At 39.1% G+C, this 20,238-nt stretch overlaps 1 protein-coding gene across 2 annotated transcripts; it reads left to right on the top strand.

Moving 5' to 3' along the window:
• The first annotated feature begins 893 nt into the window (after positions 1 to 893).
• LOC135476508 (peroxisomal acyl-coenzyme A oxidase 3-like) lies at positions 894 to 19,270 on the top strand. 2 transcript variants are annotated; one of them, XM_064756545.1, is made up of 15 exons: positions 894 to 1,205; positions 2,161 to 2,391; positions 3,256 to 3,330; positions 3,535 to 3,624; positions 4,951 to 5,183; positions 7,325 to 7,421; positions 8,689 to 8,871; positions 10,672 to 10,794; positions 11,985 to 12,105; positions 13,652 to 13,777; positions 14,126 to 14,236; positions 14,754 to 14,908; positions 16,089 to 16,233; positions 17,017 to 17,171; positions 18,214 to 19,270. In XM_064756545.1, exons 1-15 carry the CDS (start codon positions 981 to 983, stop codon positions 18,334 to 18,336), a joined length of 2,193 nt encoding a protein of 730 aa, XP_064612615.1. In that variant the 5' UTR covers positions 894 to 980; the 3' UTR covers positions 18,337 to 19,270. The 2 variants fall into 2 exon arrangements, with proteins under 2 accessions (XP_064612615.1, XP_064612616.1); XM_064756546.1 differs by lacking the exons at positions 17,017 to 17,171; positions 18,214 to 19,270 and having other exon boundaries at positions 16,106 to 16,233.
• Positions 19,271 to 20,238: the final 968 nt, after the last annotated feature.

Genomic DNA, 20,238 nt, shown 5'->3' with positions numbered 1-20,238 from the left:
CAGGTAGTCTGTGGAAACCCCCGTTCTCGCTCTTCCTGGGGCATTGGTGACAAAAGGAAAGTCTGCCATCATACGAGTGAAAATTTTTCATGCATGATTGTTCAGTTAACTGACGCACGAACTATGTTGACCACTTATAGACTCTGGCACCCAGAAAAATGTGTAGATGGGCTAACTCAAAATTTCCCAAAGTAGAAGCCAACCCACCAACAATGTACCCACGGATGCTTTCTTTTTTCTATAATATATTTCATATATATTCCATCGACCTGCACATGAGTTACGGCATTGAACAACTGGTACTTTGGTTCCTCTAGACCATTTACTACTGCCTTTATGAGCCAGAAGGCAATTCGACTCCGATTCGATATTAGCACCCCCCCCCCCCCTCCCCCACTGGAGTCAGATAGAGGCATCTTTGGTGTCAAGAGAAAGAGGATCAAAAGTGGTGCATATTGTCTAAAATAGGTTGTTCTATATCTTTAAGGATAAAAGATATTTAAATGTTCAAGTTTGAAAAATAATGACTGACCCCTTTGAATTGCCCACTGCCTACCGCGAACCGCCAACTAACTTTTCTATTAGATGTTTAGCCGCACGTGTGCAGCTAAACTGATATGACTATGTACTAACGTACCGGTACCAGCCGCACAGACCTGCTAGGTACGTTAGTACATTGTTAAATGAGGAGTCAGCTTCACTCGTGGAGCTAGAACCTGTTATGCACTTGTGTGTGACGTATAAAATTAAACTATCTGCCTGCTTATTGAGAGGGATCTAAAATGTGCATGACAGTACTCATCACAGTGCTGCCATTTTTCTCATTCCATACTCTTCTGTGTTGGAGGTAATTTTCTTGTAGCAGTGGACTTCAGTCTGTCTGGTCACACCACAATGTGACAGGATTGTCATTATCAAAGCTGACAGTGTTTTATTGCAGCAAGAAAGAGATTTCACTATATCACGAGAGGAAACAAACAATGGATAGAAAGAATGATCGTCTGCTGGCAATGGGGGCACTTCAGGGAGAAGAGGTACCCGTGTCGGCCGATGTCAACTTGGCTGGACTGGGAAAAGATCTATCGGACATTGACTTGCTGAAGGATTTTCAACCTGGGCCATTAGATGAATATCGAAAAAAAGCTTCGTTTAGTTGGAAGAAAATGAGACTTTTCCTCGACGGAGAAGATATGTTGCGATTTAAGGTTGAGTATTTACACTTCATTTATCGTGGCTTATATTTACCCTATTGTAAGCAAAATGTAGCAAACAAAGCGGTCTACTGTAAGCAAAATTTGTCAAATGTAAGACTTTGATATTTCACGTATATTAGACCCATGTGATGAAAATTTGAGCATTATATGATCATGTAATTTAGTGTTTTTTTGTTGTTGTTTTTTTCGTCTAGACATGTTAGATGATGCTGAAATTGCCAAGCATTGCCCTAATTCCTCAACTTTTGGGCATATGAAAGAGCAACTTTCAATACAATTTTTAAGTTTTGTGTAATTCCATATTTAAGAGGGTTACCATTTTTTGCCGAGTGGGCAGCCAGAATAAGCCAGGTGACAGATCCCATGCTGTATCCAGCTAAACATGCTCCCTGCTTTGTTTAGCTCTGCATAAGTAATTATTAAAACAGGCCAGATAAAGGAAGAAGTATAATATAAATCCATCTAAACACAAAGGTAACTGATATATTTGATATTCAAGTTTTTAGTCAGCATAGAATAGTCAAGTAGATTGACCTCTCCCTTTTACACAGTTCTTAGAGTTAAATTACCCTGCAACTATATAAATATACATGTAGTAGTAAAGTGTTCTTCCAGAAGAGGAGAACTGGGGCCATTTACACAAACAGAGACATTTCTGACTTTTTAAACATGATTTTAGAGTATATTTTGGCATCATTTGGAAGAGAAATTTCAATATTGACCTCGTCATAAACATTACCTTAAGACAAATGTGTGAGAATTTCAACTTTTAATCATAAGTCATAATTAATCATAACTATGACAAAGTTTTAAATTTTGACTTAAGTCAGACATGACATTGTGGATTTGGTTCCTAGCGAGGTGGTTACCCCACAATTGTTTTTTACTGCTTTCAGTTGTCTTTCGTTTTTGTGAATGACAAGCATATACTGTTTTTATCTTTCAGAACCATATTTGGAAGACGTTGGAGAATGACCCACTGTTTGCACGATCAATCGAAACACAGTCTCTAGAAATGACTAGGGAGTTGACATTCAAGCGTTGTAAGCGGCTGTTTGAGTATGACTTTCTAACAGACGATATGCTTTTTCAGAACCCCCTTTTTTATAGAGGGTTGAATGATTGTCTAGGTCAGTATGACTGGTCGTTGTCAGCGAAGGTCCAGCTGACTCAACAGGTAATGGACGACATAAACTCTGCAATTAAAAGGGAAGAAAACATTAAAATGATGCCACAATCAGACAGAAGAAAATTTATACTCATTTCCTAATATGAGAGCTATCTTAATTTCCATTATTTTAGCTGAAATTTGATTTACCCAAAATTTACAATGTCAAGTAGTATTTTGTTCTTATTATATCAGAAATAACAATTTTTAAATTGATTTGAAATTTTGATTTAACTCTTTAAGATCGCTCTGTGATCCCAGGGCCAGGCTTGTATGGAAGAGAGCTCATTTTCCTGCTTAAATGTTCACCAGCTATGTGAAATTGCAGCTTGCTGTGGTGTACATCTCGAAGAACCATTTTTCAGAGGGAGTGAAGTGGAATAGTTTTTCTGTCTTGGAGTGAAGGAGTGAATGAGTGAGTGAGTGCTTGGGGTTTAACGCCGTACTCAACAATTTTTCAATCATATGACAACGAAGGAATCCTTAGGGTGCATGTACGTGTAATGTGCCTCCTTGTTGCAAAACGGATTTCCGCCGCTCTTTTATCTAGTGCTGCTTCACTGAGACGACTTACCGAAGGCAAGTAAGCCGCCCCGCCCGAGCCATTATACTGATACGGGTCAACCAGTCGTTGCACTATCCCCTTCATGATGAACGCCAAGCGAGGAAGTTACAACTTCCTCTTTTAAAATCTTAAGTGTGACTCGATCAAGGATTGATCCTGGATCTACCGGTCCCGAAGCGGACGCTCTACCAACTGTGCTATGGGCTGGTCTTGGAGTGAAGGAGAGTGAAGGAGAGTGGAGGAGAGTGGAGGGATCTAGGATTTAGATTCTTTTTTGTTTTTTTTTGAGACATTGGTTTTTGTTTCAGTTTTTTGGTGGCACCCTGCAGTCCTTGGGCTCTTCCAGACACAGAGAGCTTGTTAAACAGTGTGATGCTATGGAGGTAAGTGCCAGTAGGCATTGCATATATTGTTAAAGGAAAAAACAGTATGAATTTGTATGAATATTTGATTCATTTATTTGAATGGCTCTAACCCTATATTAGAGGAAAACAATGGTCTCCAAGAGGGACAAAACACTTTACTGTTTTGTTTTTTTTTGGGGAAAATCTGCTTTGCTTAGCTTTGCTATGTGTGTTTTGTTGTAGTTGTTTGGCTGCTTTGCACTGACAGAATTGAGTCATGGCAGTAACACCAAAGCTATGAGGACAACAGCTACCTACATCCCAGGCACAGAGGTCAGTATTCAATCTGTCTCCATGACAACGATTTGAATGTACATGTTCTTGGCTAAATTCCTGATTTTCCATATTTCACCTGAAGATCCGCATTTTTTGAATGACATATTCAAAGATATAACATTGGCTAATGTAATATCACCTGACTTTTGCCCTTGACACTTAAGTTTCGGCTGGTATTTTTTGTTCTGCCAACTTGCTCCTCATAAGGCTCTAATCCCGTACTAGAACTTTACTGTGAATGTCTTTTTGGCTTTGAACCGGACCTCACCAAATATTAAAAAGTTTACTGCTGATTTCTTAGCTAGCTTAGGGGACAAACTGTCATTTTTCTCCCACTGTATGTAGAACTGTTTTGTGTGGACTTCAGTATCTGGTCATATTTATTTATTTATTGGATTGGCGTTTTACACCATCTCAAGAATATGTCACTTATACGATGGCGGCCATCCGCAGGTTGCTGGAAGACCGTATCTGCTCATACAGCATTGTTCCAGGAATCATAATCAAACATAACAGTGCTTAAATTTAACAAGAAAGAGATTTGATTATATCAGAAATCGAGAGGAAACAAAGAGTGGATAAAAATCTGAATGATTGTCTGCTGATGACTGGCGCTTCAGGGAGAAGGGGTACAGGTGTCGTGCGATTTCAGGTGGACCGATTTGGGAAAAAATTAAGTATTGCCATCAAAAGTATCATTTGAAAGTGCTTCTAAAAATCCATTTTTACATGCCAAATGTTAGGTGAAGTACCGTGATTTATGTCTAAGCTTGTCGTCTCAAAAGTTGGGCTAATGCTCCTGATTCGTAAAATTGTCCAGCTATGAAGGAGGAAGTCTCTCTGTGTGTCTCTCTACAGGTACATGTACTTTGATTTTTCTCCCCAAAAATTCATCAGATTGACCTCACAATTGGCGCGGGTGCATTGTTTGAGGATCAAGGGAATTGTTGTGTCGTGTTTAGAAAAATTGATTTTGTAACTGTCACGGAAATCTTTTCATTGGGCACTACACTATGATGTCAATATTGACAATAGACATACAAGTTCATGTAGAAAGAACTACGTGTAGTATGGAAAGAACTACATTTGGTATGTGAAAATGCACTTTCAGAAACGTATAAAGGCCTTATAATAATACTTTTCATGCCAGTCTGTAAGGTGTATGACTTTGTATGAGGTGGATGAATCGGTCAAGAAATGAATCAAGAAAAATGTATCACTTGAAAAATGCTAAGCGGTAGGTGAATTTACCCATGTTCCATGCTGTCATATCACATCGTTTCTGGAGTATATCTTCTGGAGATTCAAACTTCATATTGTCAGGAGTTTGAGCTGAACACCCCTGACTTTGAAGCAGTGAAGATCTGGGTGGGCAACCTGGGGAAAACGGCCACTCATGCCCTGGTCTACGCTCAGCTTTACACGCCCGATGGGAAGTGCCATGGACTGCACACATTTGTCACCCCAATACGAGACCCCAGGACTCTGCAGACTCTGCCAGGTGTTATGGTGGGTGACATGGGCGAGAAGATAGGTCTCAACGGCATTGATAATGGGTGAGAATACAAATATAGATGTGGTCATTAATTACTGGAAAAAGGTGAAAAGACAGCTCAGTGGAAATGAGTATGGGTTAAGTGAGAATATACTTGTAGGCCTTACCCTAATTCTTCTAATTTTTGTGACGGATAGTAGTAATGTTGAAAGTAGAATATGTCATTTCTTTACCAGTCTTTTGGAAAAGTAAAGATATGAGTATGTTGTTCACTAGATGGTCCAACCACATTGACAGCAGGTAAGACCTGTTGTCCTCAGTAACAGTGATAATGGATAAAGTGAGAAGATACAGTATACATGTAGGCCTTGATGACATTGACAACAGGTAAGGCCATTTGTCCTCAGTAACAATGATAATGGATAAAGTGAGAAGATACAGTATACATGTAGGCCTTGATGACATTGACAACAGGTAAGACCTGTTGTCCTCAGTAACAATGATAATGGATAAAGTGAGAAGATACAGTATACATGTAGGCCTTGATGACATTGACAACAGGTAAGACCTGTTGTCCTCAGTAACAATGATAATGGATAAAGTGAGAAGATAGGCATCTATGGCATTGACAACAGGTAAGACCTGTTGTCCTCAGTAACGATGATAATGGATAAAGTGAGAAGATACAGTATACATGTAGGCCTTGATGACATTGACAACAGGTAAGGCCATCTTGTCCTCAGTAACAATGATAATGGATAAAGTGAAAAGATAGGCATCTTTGACATTGACAACAGGTAAGGCCTGTCGGCCTCAGTAACAGTGATGGGTAAGTGAGAACAGTGGTATTGATACTTGTAACTGGCAAAGTGAGACAGGCCTCATTTGCATTTACGGTAGTGTGAGAAATTAGGCTTTAAGTGCCTGAATGATGCGTGGAGTCACAAAATATGACCAGATCACATTAATAATGGGTAAACAACAGGATAGTCTTAAGACTTGAACGGTGCAAAATGGGTGAAGTTAGAAGGCAGACATCAGTGGCATTGATAATGTATATTAAAACAAGAGGATAGATTTAAATGGCCTGAATTATGGGTAGAGTCAAAAGGTAAATATCAACGGCATTAGTAATGGGTAAAGCGAGAGCATAGGCATCAGTGGCTTTGAAAATCAGTAATGTGGGATAATATGCCTCAGTGGCATTTATGATGGGTAAAAGGAGCGCCTCTTTGGCATTGGTAATGAGTAGTTAGACATAAACTGGAATACTAAAGAAAGAAATCCAAAGAAACAAAAGAGAGCTAAGTTTATGTGAAGAAATTCTGATGTTTTGATTGACAGGCGATATTTCTGCATGTTCATTGTACCCTTGCTGCCCGTGTGTTACACATTTTGGCTTCCATTCTAACCAGATGTTATAAATTTTATGTCCATTCTAACTGTTGGTTAGATTTTGTTTCCTTGCTACTGTGTTACAGATTTTGTTCCCTGCTAGTTTGGGTTACAGATTTTGTTTCCTTGCCAGCTTGCATCACAGATTTTGTTTCCTTGCTAGCATGCGATACAAATTTTGTTTCCTTGCCAGCTTGCATCACAGATTTTGTTTCCTTGATAGCATATGATACAGATTTTGTTTCCTTGCTAACATCTTATACAGATTTTGTTCCTTTGCTAGCTTGTGTTACAGATTTTGTTTCCTTGCTATCATGTTATACAGATTTCATTCCTTGCTAGCTTGTGTGACAGATTTTGTTTCCTTGCTATCATGTTATACAGATTTCATTCCTTGCTAGCTTGTGTTACAGATTTTGTTTCCTTGCAAGCTTGCATCACAGATTTTGTTTCCTTGCTAGCATGCGATACAAATTTTGTTTCCTTGCCAGCTTGCATCAAGGATTTTGTTTCCTTGCTAGCATGTGATACAGATTTTGTTTCCTTGCTAGCATGCTATACAGATTTTATTCCTTTGCTAGCTTGTGTTACAGATTTTGTTTCCTTGCTAGCTTGCATCACAGATTTTGTTTCTTTGCTAGCCTGTGATACAGATTTTGTTTCCTTGCTAGCTTGTGTTACAGATTTTGTTTCCTTGCTAGCTTGTGTTACAGATTTTGTTTCCTTGCTATAAACTGTGTTACAGATTTTGTTTCCTTGCTAGCTTGTGTTACAGATTTTGTTTCCTTGCTATAAACTGTGTTACAGATTTGTGATGTTCAGCAAGCTCAGAATCCCCAGAATTAACCTGTTGAACAAGACTGGGGATGTGTCAGCTGCCGGCAAGTATATCACACCCTTCAAGGTAACTGATTTTTGTGTCATGCTAAGTTAGCAGCAGATTAAGTGATTTTATAATTATGTATTAATATTAGAAAGATTTAAATGATTTTATAATGATGTAAAAGCCTTTTGTTTGGCCCACCTGTACAGTGTACAGGCATAGCTTATGTCGTACCTGAGCATCTGTGTAACAGGAAAAGCAATGTTAGGGATGGTATCTCAAAAAGTACTGCATGTATTGAGCTCAGGGTTTGCACACATCTAGAGCACAATAACACGAGGGGGATATTCCATCAGTGTGTGCATATTAAATACCATAAATTACAAAATTCTTGATCAAGTGTATTAGAATCAAAATTTAACAACATTTTGGTATCTCAAATAGTACAGCATGTTTTGACCTGAAGTTTTACATGCATGTAAGGCACAATGGCACAAGGGGGATTTTCCATCCTTGATGCTCTGTGAACATATTAATTACCGTATATTACCAAATTCTCGATTTCATTTCTTTATGCATTGAGCTGAAGTTCTGCATTCATTTGCTTCCTACAGGCATGCTCTTTGGAAGCCTTGCTCCCAAGTCTAAGTTTCTTGTGGAAAATTACACTAGTTTTTGCCCATTGGATTAAACATTTGTTTATGGATGTTTGTTATTCTGTTGATACACATAATATCATCATATTTCATAGAATTCTGCCACATCTTTCAATGTAAATGAGTGAAAAAGATTGAAAACCATATATAGGGTAGCATTGGAAAAGATTCCATCTTCGCACCATGTAGTACTGTGTATATATGTTTATTTTCATGTAATTGTACTAAATTTTAATGAAATGAACATTAAACATCTATATTAAGGAACATATCATGATACAAATTGATACTGTATTTATATCATTAAACAATCTGATATACTGTATTTATGTCATTAAGCAATCTGATATACTGTATTTATGTCATTCAACAATTTGATATACTGTATTTGACCTAAAATTTTGTCCTCAACAAAGTTGCAAACCTTTCCTTATTCTAAGAGTTCTATTGATCTTATAAAGATGGTTTAACATTAGCTTTGAAGATAAGATGATAACCTACTGGAAATATGTCAGCTTGAGCAGCAGAAGTAATATTTGATCATCATTATCATGATTATTAGCGTGTATTTAAGTATGCTTTTTAGGGGCGAATTTTAGGTCAAACACAGCATGTTTTATGTCTTTTGCACCACTAAAGGTATACAGTTGCAAAACTTGGGTATATGCATAGATGTATGTTTGTATTGGCAGGACCCTAATAAGCGTTTTGGAGCCTCCCTTGGAGCGTTGTCTGGGGGTCGGGTGGGGATCACTTCCATGGGACTGACTAACCTCAAGAGTGCAATCACCATTGCGATCAGGTACTCGGCCGTTAGAAGACAGTTTGGACCTCGTGAGAATGAGGAAATTCCTGTGATAGAGTACCAGCTACAGGTAAATGTGCCTGTCACCCACAGTATCAACTACAGGTATATGTACCTGTTACACACAGCATCAGCTATAGGTAAATGCACAAGTCACACGCAGTAGCAGTTGCAGGTGAATGTACCTGTCACACACATTATCAGCTACAGGTAAATGTACCTGTCACACACAGAATCAGCTACAGGTCAATGTACCTGTCACACACAGTATGAACTGCAGGTAATTGTACCTGGCACACACAGTATCAATTGCAGTTAATTGTATTTGTCACACACAGTATCAGCTACAGGTAAATGTAACTGTCACACAAAGTATCAACTGCCGGTAAATGTACCTGTCACACACATTATCAGCTACAGGTAAATGTACCTGTCACACACAGTATCAGCTACAGGTCAATTTACCTGTCACAGACAGTATGAACTGCAGGTAATTGTGCCAGTCACACACAGTATCAATTGCAGGTAATTGTACTTGTCACACACAGTATCAGCTACAGGTAAATGTACTTGTCACAGACAGTTACAGTTACAGGTAAATGTACCTGTCACACACAGCATCAACTGCAGGTAATTGTACCTGTCACACACAGTATCGTTTACAAGTGAATGTACTTGTCACACAGTATCGATTGCAGGTCACTGTAACTGTCACACACAGTATCAGTTACATGTAAGTGTACCTGTCACACACAGTATCAGCTACAGGTAAATGTACCTGTCACACACGTATCAGCTACATGTAAGTGTACCTGTCACACACAGTACCAATTACAGGCAAATGTACCTGTCACACTCAGCATCAGCTGCAGGTAAATGTACCTGTTACACACAGCATCAGCTGCAGGTAAATGTACCTGTCACACACAATATCAACTACAGGTAAATGTACCTGTCACAGACAGAATCAGCTGCAGGTAAATGTACTTGTCACACACAGTATCAGTTACAAGTGAATGTACTTGTCACACGCAGTATGAATTGCAGGTGACTGTACCTGTCACACACAGTATCAATTGCAGGTAAATGTACCTGTCACACACAGTATTAGTTACATGTGAATGTGCCTTTCGACACACACTATCAATTGTAGGTAACTGTGCCTGTCACACACAGTAACAGAAGCTGGTTAATTTCTTCATTTGACTGTTGATTTGATGCCACACTCAAGAGTGTACCCCAGAGTAAAAACACTGGCATGCAGCAAGTTTAGTTAATGACAAACTTTCCCCTGTTTGATGTAGAAATATATAAACTGTATTATTGCGAGACAAGTGGTCTTCAAGGAAAGTTAAAGTATGCAAAGAGCTATGTGAGTATAGTTGATAACATTGAGGGTGGGGAAATCTTCATCTTCTGTTGATTTCTTTGGTTAATGGTTGGAGCGTCCGCTTCGGGGTTGGGAGACCTTGGATCAAGCCGGTTCAGATGGTATGAAAGACTTTAAAAGTGGCACTTGTTGCTGTCTCGCTTGGTACTCGGTGCAGAGAGGTTAGGGCAAGGAAACCGGATTGTGGCAGCCTGGACTCGCGTTGTCACAAGAAGACACAATACAAATGTACACACATACACCGAATGACTTGTTGTCATGTGACCAAACCATTGTTACGTGTAATTAGGTGAAAAACCAAGCATATGTACATACATAGCCTCTCTGTCCAAGGCTGGGTTTGAACCTGTACCTGGTGTGTCTTACATGTAGATATTGAAAGGCATTCTTTTTACCATCTGAAAATAAAGATGTCTACGTAATGTATATCATCCTGTATGATTGATTGAAAAATGCTGAGACATGATCTTGTGTTTTCAGCAATGGCGTCTCTTCCCGTACCTGGCACTGATGTATACATTAGAACATTTTTGTAAAACCTTCTTCATGGACTATGTCTCCATCCGAGCTGGAACAATCATGGGAGACAACAGTCAAAGACAGGTAAGAGTTGTTGCCCTTCGTTGGAACTCTTCAACAACTGTCTTCTTGATGTCATCAAATAAACCTGTCTGTTCCCTGACTAATTGTGCATACTTTGATTGTGACGCAAGGTACATTTAATACAAAGCAATCTGCCTTACAGTTGGCTGTTTATATATAAGTATAGTAACCACACGCAACAGGGTGAAGCCATCAGCAAGGTGTGTTGCTTGAATAGATTGTTGTGATTTATTTATTTATTTGTTTATTTATTTGATTGGTGTTTTACGCTGTACTCAAGAATATTTCACTTATACGACGGTGGCCAGCATTATGGTGGGTGGAAGGGTGTTGTGATGTCCCACCGATAAGATTTGATGTCTCAATGTACACCACCACTGTGGCATTAAAAAGCAAAGCACAAATAGAACAGTGGCGGTTACATAAATTGCTCTGTTGGAAACAATGATGTGAAGACAGTGCTAATGTCATTATCACATTTATCCGCCCCCTACCCCTTTGGCTGAAGTGTTTAGATCAGGTCAGTTGAGGGGATCCAGCCAGTTAATAAAGTCCTGTTTATGAATTATTAAAAGGCGGAAAGAAAATATGTTGTTTTTTTTAATGTGTGTATAATACATTATTATAAAATTACATTGCTATCTAAAAGTTGTTGTCCCACTAAGGACGACTGTAGGTATGGCCCAGTATAATCTAGTCTCACAAGATCACATACTATTTAGGTTTACTGGATATAGAGCAGACAATCTTGTAATAGAGCAAAGCGTGCCAGATACTACAGGCAACATACACCATACACCACTCTTTTCTGATTGGTTCTCTGTCATTTGACCTGTGCTGAGACACCTTACGTTTTTGTTTTTAAATAGTCACTTTTTCTTTTTTTGCAGTCAATGGTTTTTATAATGTATAGATTGATAGGTCCACTGATAGTCAATGCAGATTGGACAATGTTTCATTTATATTGATGGCTGGCTGGCTTATGGTAATGTTTAGGAGATGACGAGATACTACAGAAATGACAAAATTTATTTTGATTCCAGAGTTAAGAGTCCGCAATACTAACAACTGATAAGTTTGACTTCGGTCACATAAGTGAAATATTCTTGAAAACATCGTAAAAAAACAAAACAAAACAAAAACAGAACAAATAGAATTAGCTGTGATTTACTTTCGTGATTCCTCTCTAGGCTGACCTGGGTCGAGAGGTGCATGCGTTGTCATGCATCAGCAAGCCACTGTCAGGATGGCTGGTCAGAGATGCCATACAGGAGTGTCGAGAGGCATGCGGAGGACATGGATACTTTAAAGGTAATATGAGCGGCTTGTGACTGTTGTTTAGGTGCTTGACTGTCTGCTAATAGGACACACACAGTGCAAGTTCAATCCCTGCGTTAGACAGAGACTTCGGAGATTCCTATGCTCTCCCTACATTTGGACTTGTGGTAACAGTCAGCAGCAATTGATGTTCGCATGGTGATTTTTTCAGTCCTACCTTCATTGAAAAAAAGTGCACTTGTCTTCCACCAACATTATAAGCAGATCTGTACGTCACATTTGGGAAAGTTTGTCATTACAAGTAACATGCTACAGGTTGGTGGTTTACCGTGGACTGGACTGCCTAGTTTCTTCCACCTATGAAATTGGCTGCCGCTTGCATGAAGTAAAAAAGTCTCGAGGGTGCTTTCAAGCAACAGTCAAAGAGCTAAATAAATTAAGAGCTAAGAAGGCATCAAACAATAGCTGAAAGCGAATTCAGGATTCTGCAATAAAATCACTACCTTATTCATGGTTAATCTCTGTCATTCAAACACAGTTTTTTTTAAAGTCATTGGAAATTTGAAGAAAAACTTGCAGTTAATCATTATCATGAATTTGGTTGTTTAACGATAACGTTTTCAGTTTTAAAAAACAAATGTGTAAACTGCTTTTACTGACATGGTTTTAAGCAGGCAATGTTTCCCATTATAAAGCCCATCAGAATTGGCTTGGATAGTCAGTTTGCTGGCATGGTTCGACTATCCTTGACCAAAGAGGTTGTTAGTTCAAATCCAGCTTTTGCTGCTTCAGCTGGGCTTTAAATCAGGAAGTTTGTTAAATACATACTGAGTTTACTCTGGCCACTTGTCCATCCTTCCTTACATATACAAGCACATACAATTGAAATTTTTTTGAGTAGAGCCTTGAAAACCAGCGGAGTAAATAAATACTCAGGAATGACTCTGAGTTTTGCTCCTACAGTTTAACACTCTTCGCCATGGTTATACAGAATATTAGCGTTTATCAAGGGCGGAGCTGACCAGTTTCAGGGTCGAGTATGGAAGGTTAAATCTTTGACAGATGTATAATTGTAGCCATACTTGTATGTTTAGCCTCTTTATATTTAATGCAGGTGTATAAGTTCAGTGATAAAGTAAACATTTTGGTTTATGAGCAGAAGTGGGTAGAACATGAAGACTGAGTTATACGTGTGTAGAACACAGCCAGTAGGTCAGATTTTGTCCATGACTAAGCTGCTTGCTTTGCGTGACAGTAGAGATAGGGTTTCCTGGCTTAAATTTTGCAGCCTTAGTTATGCTTGAATAAATGTACCATACCTAAAATCCAGCCTAGGCATAGCCTAGCCTCTGCTTGCCTATCTCTCAAACCAAGACATCGAATCCCTTATAAAGGGCTTTATTGTTCTTAGACAGGTGTTTTGAGGTATGTTTAGTTTCAGCACAAAAAGTAATTTATTTACTTCTATAATTGCTTATTTTGGAGTGAAATTTTAGGTCATTTACAACATATGTAGCTGTTTTTAGAACAAAGACAGATATCAGCGGTTGCTAACTTACAGAGTTCTCTCCCTTGACAGTGAATCGCCTGGGAGATCTGCGGAACGACCATGACCCAAACAACACCTACGAGGGCGACAACAACGTTATTCAGCAACAAACCAGCAACTATCTACTGGGAATGTTTGAGAACTTTGTCACCAAAGGTACAGTTAGTTTGTGGGCCTTCAGTTTGTCAAAATACCACATCACTGCTTGTAGGTTTCACCCGGGCTCTGCCCGGTGTCTTCTTACCATAATGCTGACCGCCGTGAACACTTTACTCTCTTCAAATGGCCCATGAAACAATCTATATGAGGCCAAGCTAAGCAACATGATGTGCAGTCATTTCTTTAAGCCTTTCTTAGATTTCTTTCTTTTAGTTTTGGAAATGCTGGTGGGGATAGAGGAGGAGGTATTTTATGCATCAGGATTCAATTTTTTTTCTCTTGTCTCCATGGATGTACATATTTGAGCTGTTCATTTACAATTGTTTAGTATTGAACTTGTTTCAGGAGAGCCCATGTCCTCCCCACTAGAAACCATCAACTTCATCAGTGACTACAAGACAATCCTTCAACAGAAGTTTTCTGCTAGGTCTATCAGGGACTGCAAAAATCCTAAAGGTAAAGTTATATGTGCTGATACATGTGTAGATGTGCCTGTAATATTTCTGAACTTTCTGTCTCTTTGATGTTGATATATTTGGCCTTCATTTGATGTAAACCGGTCATGGCCAAGTGGTTAATGGTGCTGGTTTTTCATTCACGTCGACATGTGAAGTCCTGGCCTTGGGCTGTAGAGGATGGGAACCATAGTGGTGACAGTAAATGGTGGACAATTTTCGTATGACCATTTGTGCAGTCTAACGTTCGTTAGAGTCCGCTTGTCTCCTGGTGTATAAGCCACAGATCAAGATCACAAAGCTTGAGCTTTGCTTATTTGCTTATTTGATTCTTCATGGTCTGAAGTTCTGTTCAAAACCTTCCTGTGATATCCAAAGATATCGTCCAGATGTTCCTGGGACAAGATTGGGGACCAGATTGATCGATGCATACACTTTCCATATTAGTCATAATAATCATAATTATAATACTATTAAAAAGTCTCATCATTCGCTTTAATATTAGCTTTTGACTTCAGTGGCTCTGGAAGGCTACAAGTGGTTAGTGTGTCGGCTGATGAGAGACAGCTACACGAAGCTCAGACAGGAGCTGGGGTCTGGGAAAGACCAATTCTCAGCGAGAAACGACAGCCAAGTCTATTACAGCAGAAGCCTCTCTCTGGCTTACATGGAGGTATGCGGTTAGAAAACTACTACTCCAGAAACTACCCTACTGAAACTATGGAGAAATAGTAAGATTATATGACAGAAATCCATCTTTCACTTTAACTGATCTGTCCTCATAAACTAGATCTTCGACCATTTCTGTAAGAATTCTGTGATAGTCACATGACATTGAATGAAGCAGACATGACGTTGGGGCGTGGCGATTATGCTTTTACGGTTAAAATATGAGGTCATTTGTGGCCATTCGTCAGGGATAGGTGCGTGACCTCACACTAGGCAAAAGTGGAAAAGACAGAAAATTTTACTTTCCGTATTATCATCCGAAAGGTGGAATAGCGGATTTAATGCACTGTATAGATTTTTTTACAACTTTGGAAAGTAATTCAGATTATCTTTGTCTTTGTCATTTTGATTTGCTATTAAGACACAGATGTTTGACACTGGTGGGGAGAGCCTTTGTGGCCGAGAGAGTTAGCACGCCAGCACGGCACAATGACCAAGGAACCACTCCCCGATCTGGTGGGTGTGAGTTCAAGTCCATCTCATGCTGGTTTCCTCTACAGCCGTACGTGGGAAGATCTGGAAGCAACCTGCAGATGGTTGTGAGTTTCCCCTGGGCTCTGCCGGGTTTCCTCCCTCTATAATGCTGGCCATCATTGTATAAGTGCAATATTCTTGAGTACGGCGTAAAACACCAATTAAATAAATGAATAAATAGATCTTCACACTGGTGGAGCTCTGTGATGATTTTGGCATGGAGAGAAGGGATTGGTGCTGAAGTTTATTCTGTAGAGCTGTTCAGTCAGTGACTGTACTATTGGTGTTTTCGGAAGGCAGGAACTCCTCATAGGAGGCTATTCGTATTGAAAAGACATTCCACATTTCATAAGTTAGACGATGTTTAAGTTATATTTTTAATTTTATGCTCTCCTATGACATTGAAAAACATTTATTCTGCCCGTATTACTGAACAGTTTAAATTGGGATGGCCTTAGGGCATTAAAAACAAACAAACAAAATCAGTACATAAATAAATCTGTGTTTAAATGAATGCCATATCTGTGCACAAAGATTGATCTTGTGTTCAAAGTGCAAGGTACAACCCAGTCTCCAGATCAAACTGTAACAGTTTTAAATACTGTATGGAGTATAAAAAAAGGAGGGTTTGATTGTTTCCCTATCTACAGCACACTGTTCTGGATAGGTTCTGTAAGCTTTTGGATGGAGAGTATGAGGACCCTGTTCCCCGTGAACTCTTTCCTGTTCTGGAGAAACTTGGTGCCTTATATGGATTGTGGAGCTTAGAGAAACATATGGCCACACTGTATCAAGGTGAGTCTGATTTGTTGACTCAGGCTGATATCGGTAGTACTGTTTCTCGGCTTATGTTTCATTTAATTCTGTAAACACTATGTGAAAACAGATCTAGGACTTGTGTGAACAAACTAGCAGCTCTGCATTGTTTTATATTGGGGATTGACAACAGTGTATGACCATGTTCACATATTGAAAAATGATCGAAAATTTCGTCAGTGTCCAAGCTGCACATTTTGCAGGAGTATTAAGATTGTGCTCAAAGGTTTGTTTGGAAGGTAGGATGATATCCGGCTGGAAAAATTTTTGAAAAGTTTCCAAACCAGAAGCAATAATTTATGCCATTGATTTCTCTCTTGATATACAACTCATTTAGGTTATTTATCATATATATGCCAAATTGGATCATGTCGTTTGTGTTCTTTCATAGTTTTGACTTCCCACTAACTTCACTTTTGAGGGGCCTCCATGGCTGACTGGTTAGCTTGCTATCTCAGCTGAATGCCTCACGGGACTATCATCAAATTGTGCTGGCTTGGTATGAGGTCAAGTCCATCTCATGCTGACTTCCTCTCTTGTCGTGCATGGGGGAGTCTTCTAGTAACGTTTGATTGGTCGTGGGTTTCCCTGGGCTCTGCCCAATTTCCACCCACTATAACGCTGGGCCGCCTTTAAGTGAAATATTCTTGGGTATGGCATAAAACAGCAATCAAACAAATCCTATAAGTACTTATAAGAGTTGAAAACATGTATGCCAGCAGGGTACAGAGCTGTAGTATTTGTGTTTACTTGTATTCATAGGAGGCTATGCAGTGGGCAGTCAGCCAGCAGAGTATATCAGGGGTGCAATCTTGGAGCTGTGCCAAGAGCTGAAGCCAGATGCTGTCGCGCTCGTAGATGCCATGGCTCCCCCAGATTTCATCCTTGGCTCGCCTATTGGACACTCAAATGGCCTGGTATTATGAATTTCTCATCACAAATTTTGCATGCTCCACCTTACCCTACCGTCATGTTTACATGTAATTAGACATTTATACCCTTTGGGTGAGGTGAAATAAACATTCGGGGAAATTTCCTTGGATTCCCGAATCAGACACTTCAGTGGCCAAGAAACATGAATATTCCCCACCAGACACCCCCAATGGCCAGGTAACATGAATACTCCCTCATCAAACACCCCAATGGCCAGGTAACATGAATATTCCCTCATCAGACACCCCAATTGCCAGGTAACATGAATATTCCCTTTTCATACACTCCTGTGGCCAGGTAACATGAATGTTCTCATATCAGACACTTAAGTGATCATGAATATTCCCCCGACACCCCAATGGCCAGGTAACATGAATATTCCCCCATCAGACACCCCAATGGCCAGGTAACATGAATATTCCCTTTTCATTCACTCCCATGGCCAGGTAACATGAATGTTCTCATATCAGACACTCAAGTGATCATGAATACTCCCTCATCAAACACCCCAATGGCCAGGTAACATGAATATTCCCCCATCAGACACCCCAATGGCCAGGTAACATGAATATTCCCTTTTCATACACTCCTGTGGCCAGGTAACATGAATGTTCTCGTATCAGACACTCAAGTGATCATGAATATTCCCCCCCGACACCCCAATGGCCAGGTAACATGAATATTCCCCCATCAGACACCCCAATGGCCAGGTAACATGAATATTCCCTTTTCATACACTCCCGTGGCCAGGTAACATGAATGTTCTCGTAACAGACACTCAAGTGATCAAGTTACATGATATTCCTCCATCAGATGCTCAAGTGGGTAGGTGCATCAGTTTTATTTTATTGAATGGTTTTTGTCTATTGATAATGTAAGAAAGTATGTACCTTGCTTTCTAACTCATAATAATAGTGAATAACAGGATAAAACAACATATCAAAGTAAATTAAAGTTGTATTCAACTTTCTTGCCAAAAATTCTTGACCTTATATGCAGTCACATTCTGTTTTTCTCTTTTTGTAGATTTATAAAAACTTGTATGGAGCCATGCTTCAGGGCCCCAAAGTTTTGGAGCGACCCGATTGGTGGAGAGAGTTTGTGGACAAACCTGTGGTTGGCTCTCTGAAAACTGTGTCCAAATTATAACTGTGGCAACCACTTATAGAATCATTCCATTGCTCTTAAAATAGGATGAACATGATTGGTTGACTGTTGCAGTTAAACATGCGGTTGTATTTATATATTGATATGCTGGAAACATATATTTGTCACTATACTGCCTACTGACTTGCTGTGAGCTGCTTGTGGATTAGTGTGTGTGTTGTTTTCAAGCATGAAAATTATCCTGTGCATGTCTTTTATTAACAGCAGGACTTTGTGCATTCATGACGCCTGGAATTGCTTTTTAAATGAAGCTGCATTACCGTCGTACTACAGCTGATAAAAATGCATCATTCTATAATATCAGGACCAGAATGATTATGATTTATGCTACATCAGCAATATTTCAGCCGTATCGTTTCAAGGATTTGCTTAGAGAAAGAGTGATAGTTTGTCTTGGTGCGTGGAAACTGTACTCCACATGGTGGATGGAATCATAGCATATATTTCAAATGGGTGGCGGTTTGACCAAAATTCAGCTCAGTTTTTCTTGCATGTGCATATGTGCAGCTTGATAAACAGTGATTAATTAAAAGTGAAGTTTTTTTAAACATGACATGATTGATGCCTTTAAAACTTTACAGCTAAAAACTGAAGTTGTTATTACAATTTTTACTTTACATTGTAAGTATGTTTTTTTAGACCATCAACATGTGATGATATTATTGTAAAGTGTTATTTTATTATTAATGTCATAAATTGCATTGTTAAGAAACGAGTGATTGAGAGGTATTTTTTAAAAAAAGATTTTGAGTCAGGAACAAAAACAAAGATGTTACCTCAATTCTTAACTGAAATGTATACATAGTTATTAAAGTTAACTCTGAGTATGGAAGTCATAGGCGGTCTGTATTACAGTCTCCATGCTTGTGCCGTCATCCGGAAAGTAAGCCCAGTACAAAATTCATAAGTTTATATACCTATGCAAGCATTCACCAAGTAGTGAAAGACTATATAGGTAAATTTAGTGGGTAGTTCTTACTTTTCTCATGATGGTACAAATATAGATATGACTGAAAAATAGATTAACTTTGTCTTCAGCATTTAAAACTACCTGATATTAAGATATACGGAGGGATACGAAACTGCGCTGTTGAGCCCACTATGTAATGCTCGCTATTGTTTTAGCCCTGGCTGTGGCGCCACAAAGTCTGGGTAGTGCACGCTAGGTCCGGACATGTCAATACTGCTTTTGGAACTATCGTCGGCTGCCGGAGTGAGCCGATGTCTTCTGTGCAGACAGAGCCGATGTCATATCCGACTGACCTAAGGAACATAGTCAACACGCCTGTTACCATAATGAACGCTAGGTTATAGTCAAAACGCCCACTGCTGTTCGCTTCTTCACATACATGAAAAAGTACGACTCCTGATAATTCTGTGAAATTTTACATCTATTTAATCACAGGAGTGAATAATCTTGTGTATGATGTTAATGAATCAGAAAAGTTATGTAATGTTATTTATTTATGGCTTTATCAAAGGAAAATTGCTCTTCAGGAAGAAATGATTTTTTCGTGTTTGTTTCTTCACAGCTAACACTGGAATAAAACTTGTATATGTTCCATGTATTCATGATTGCCTGGATTTTAAGGTCATACATGCCATCAAAATTCCAGGAATTGGAAATTTGTCACTGTACATGTATAAAACTTTAGCAAAGGAAAATTTGTGACTGTTCATGCATAAAACTCCAGCAAAGGAAAATTTGTGAGTGCTCATATATAAAACTTCAGCAAAGAAAAATTTGTGACTGTTGATGCATAAAATTATAGTAAAGAAATGGAAATTTGTGACTGTACATGTATGAAACTCCAGCAAAGGAAAATTTGTAACTCTTCTTGCATAAAACTCCAGCAAATAAAAATGTGTGACTTCATACATAAA

The sequence above is a fragment of the Liolophura sinensis genome, chromosome 10, assembly GCF_032854445.1.
Source record: "Liolophura sinensis isolate JHLJ2023 chromosome 10, CUHK_Ljap_v2, whole genome shotgun sequence".
NCBI classification, from domain to species: Eukaryota; Metazoa; Mollusca; class Polyplacophora; order Chitonida; family Chitonidae; genus Liolophura; species Liolophura sinensis.
This window is presented reverse-complemented; position numbering and strand designations above follow the sequence as displayed.

Bases quoted from the DNA above. Each gene is read 5' to 3' on its own strand.
- LOC135476508 (XM_064756545.1), top strand. From the start codon at position 981: ATGGATAGAAAGAATGATCGTCTGCTGGCAATGGGGGCACTTCAGGGA. The intron at 1,206-2,160 runs GTTGAGTATTTA...TTTATCTTTCAG, and splicing joins AAGATATGTTGCGATTTAAG to AACCATATTTGGAAGACGTT. The intron at 13,778-14,125 runs GTACAGTTAGTT...AACTTGTTTCAG, and splicing joins TGAGAACTTTGTCACCAAAG to GAGAGCCCATGTCCTCCCCA.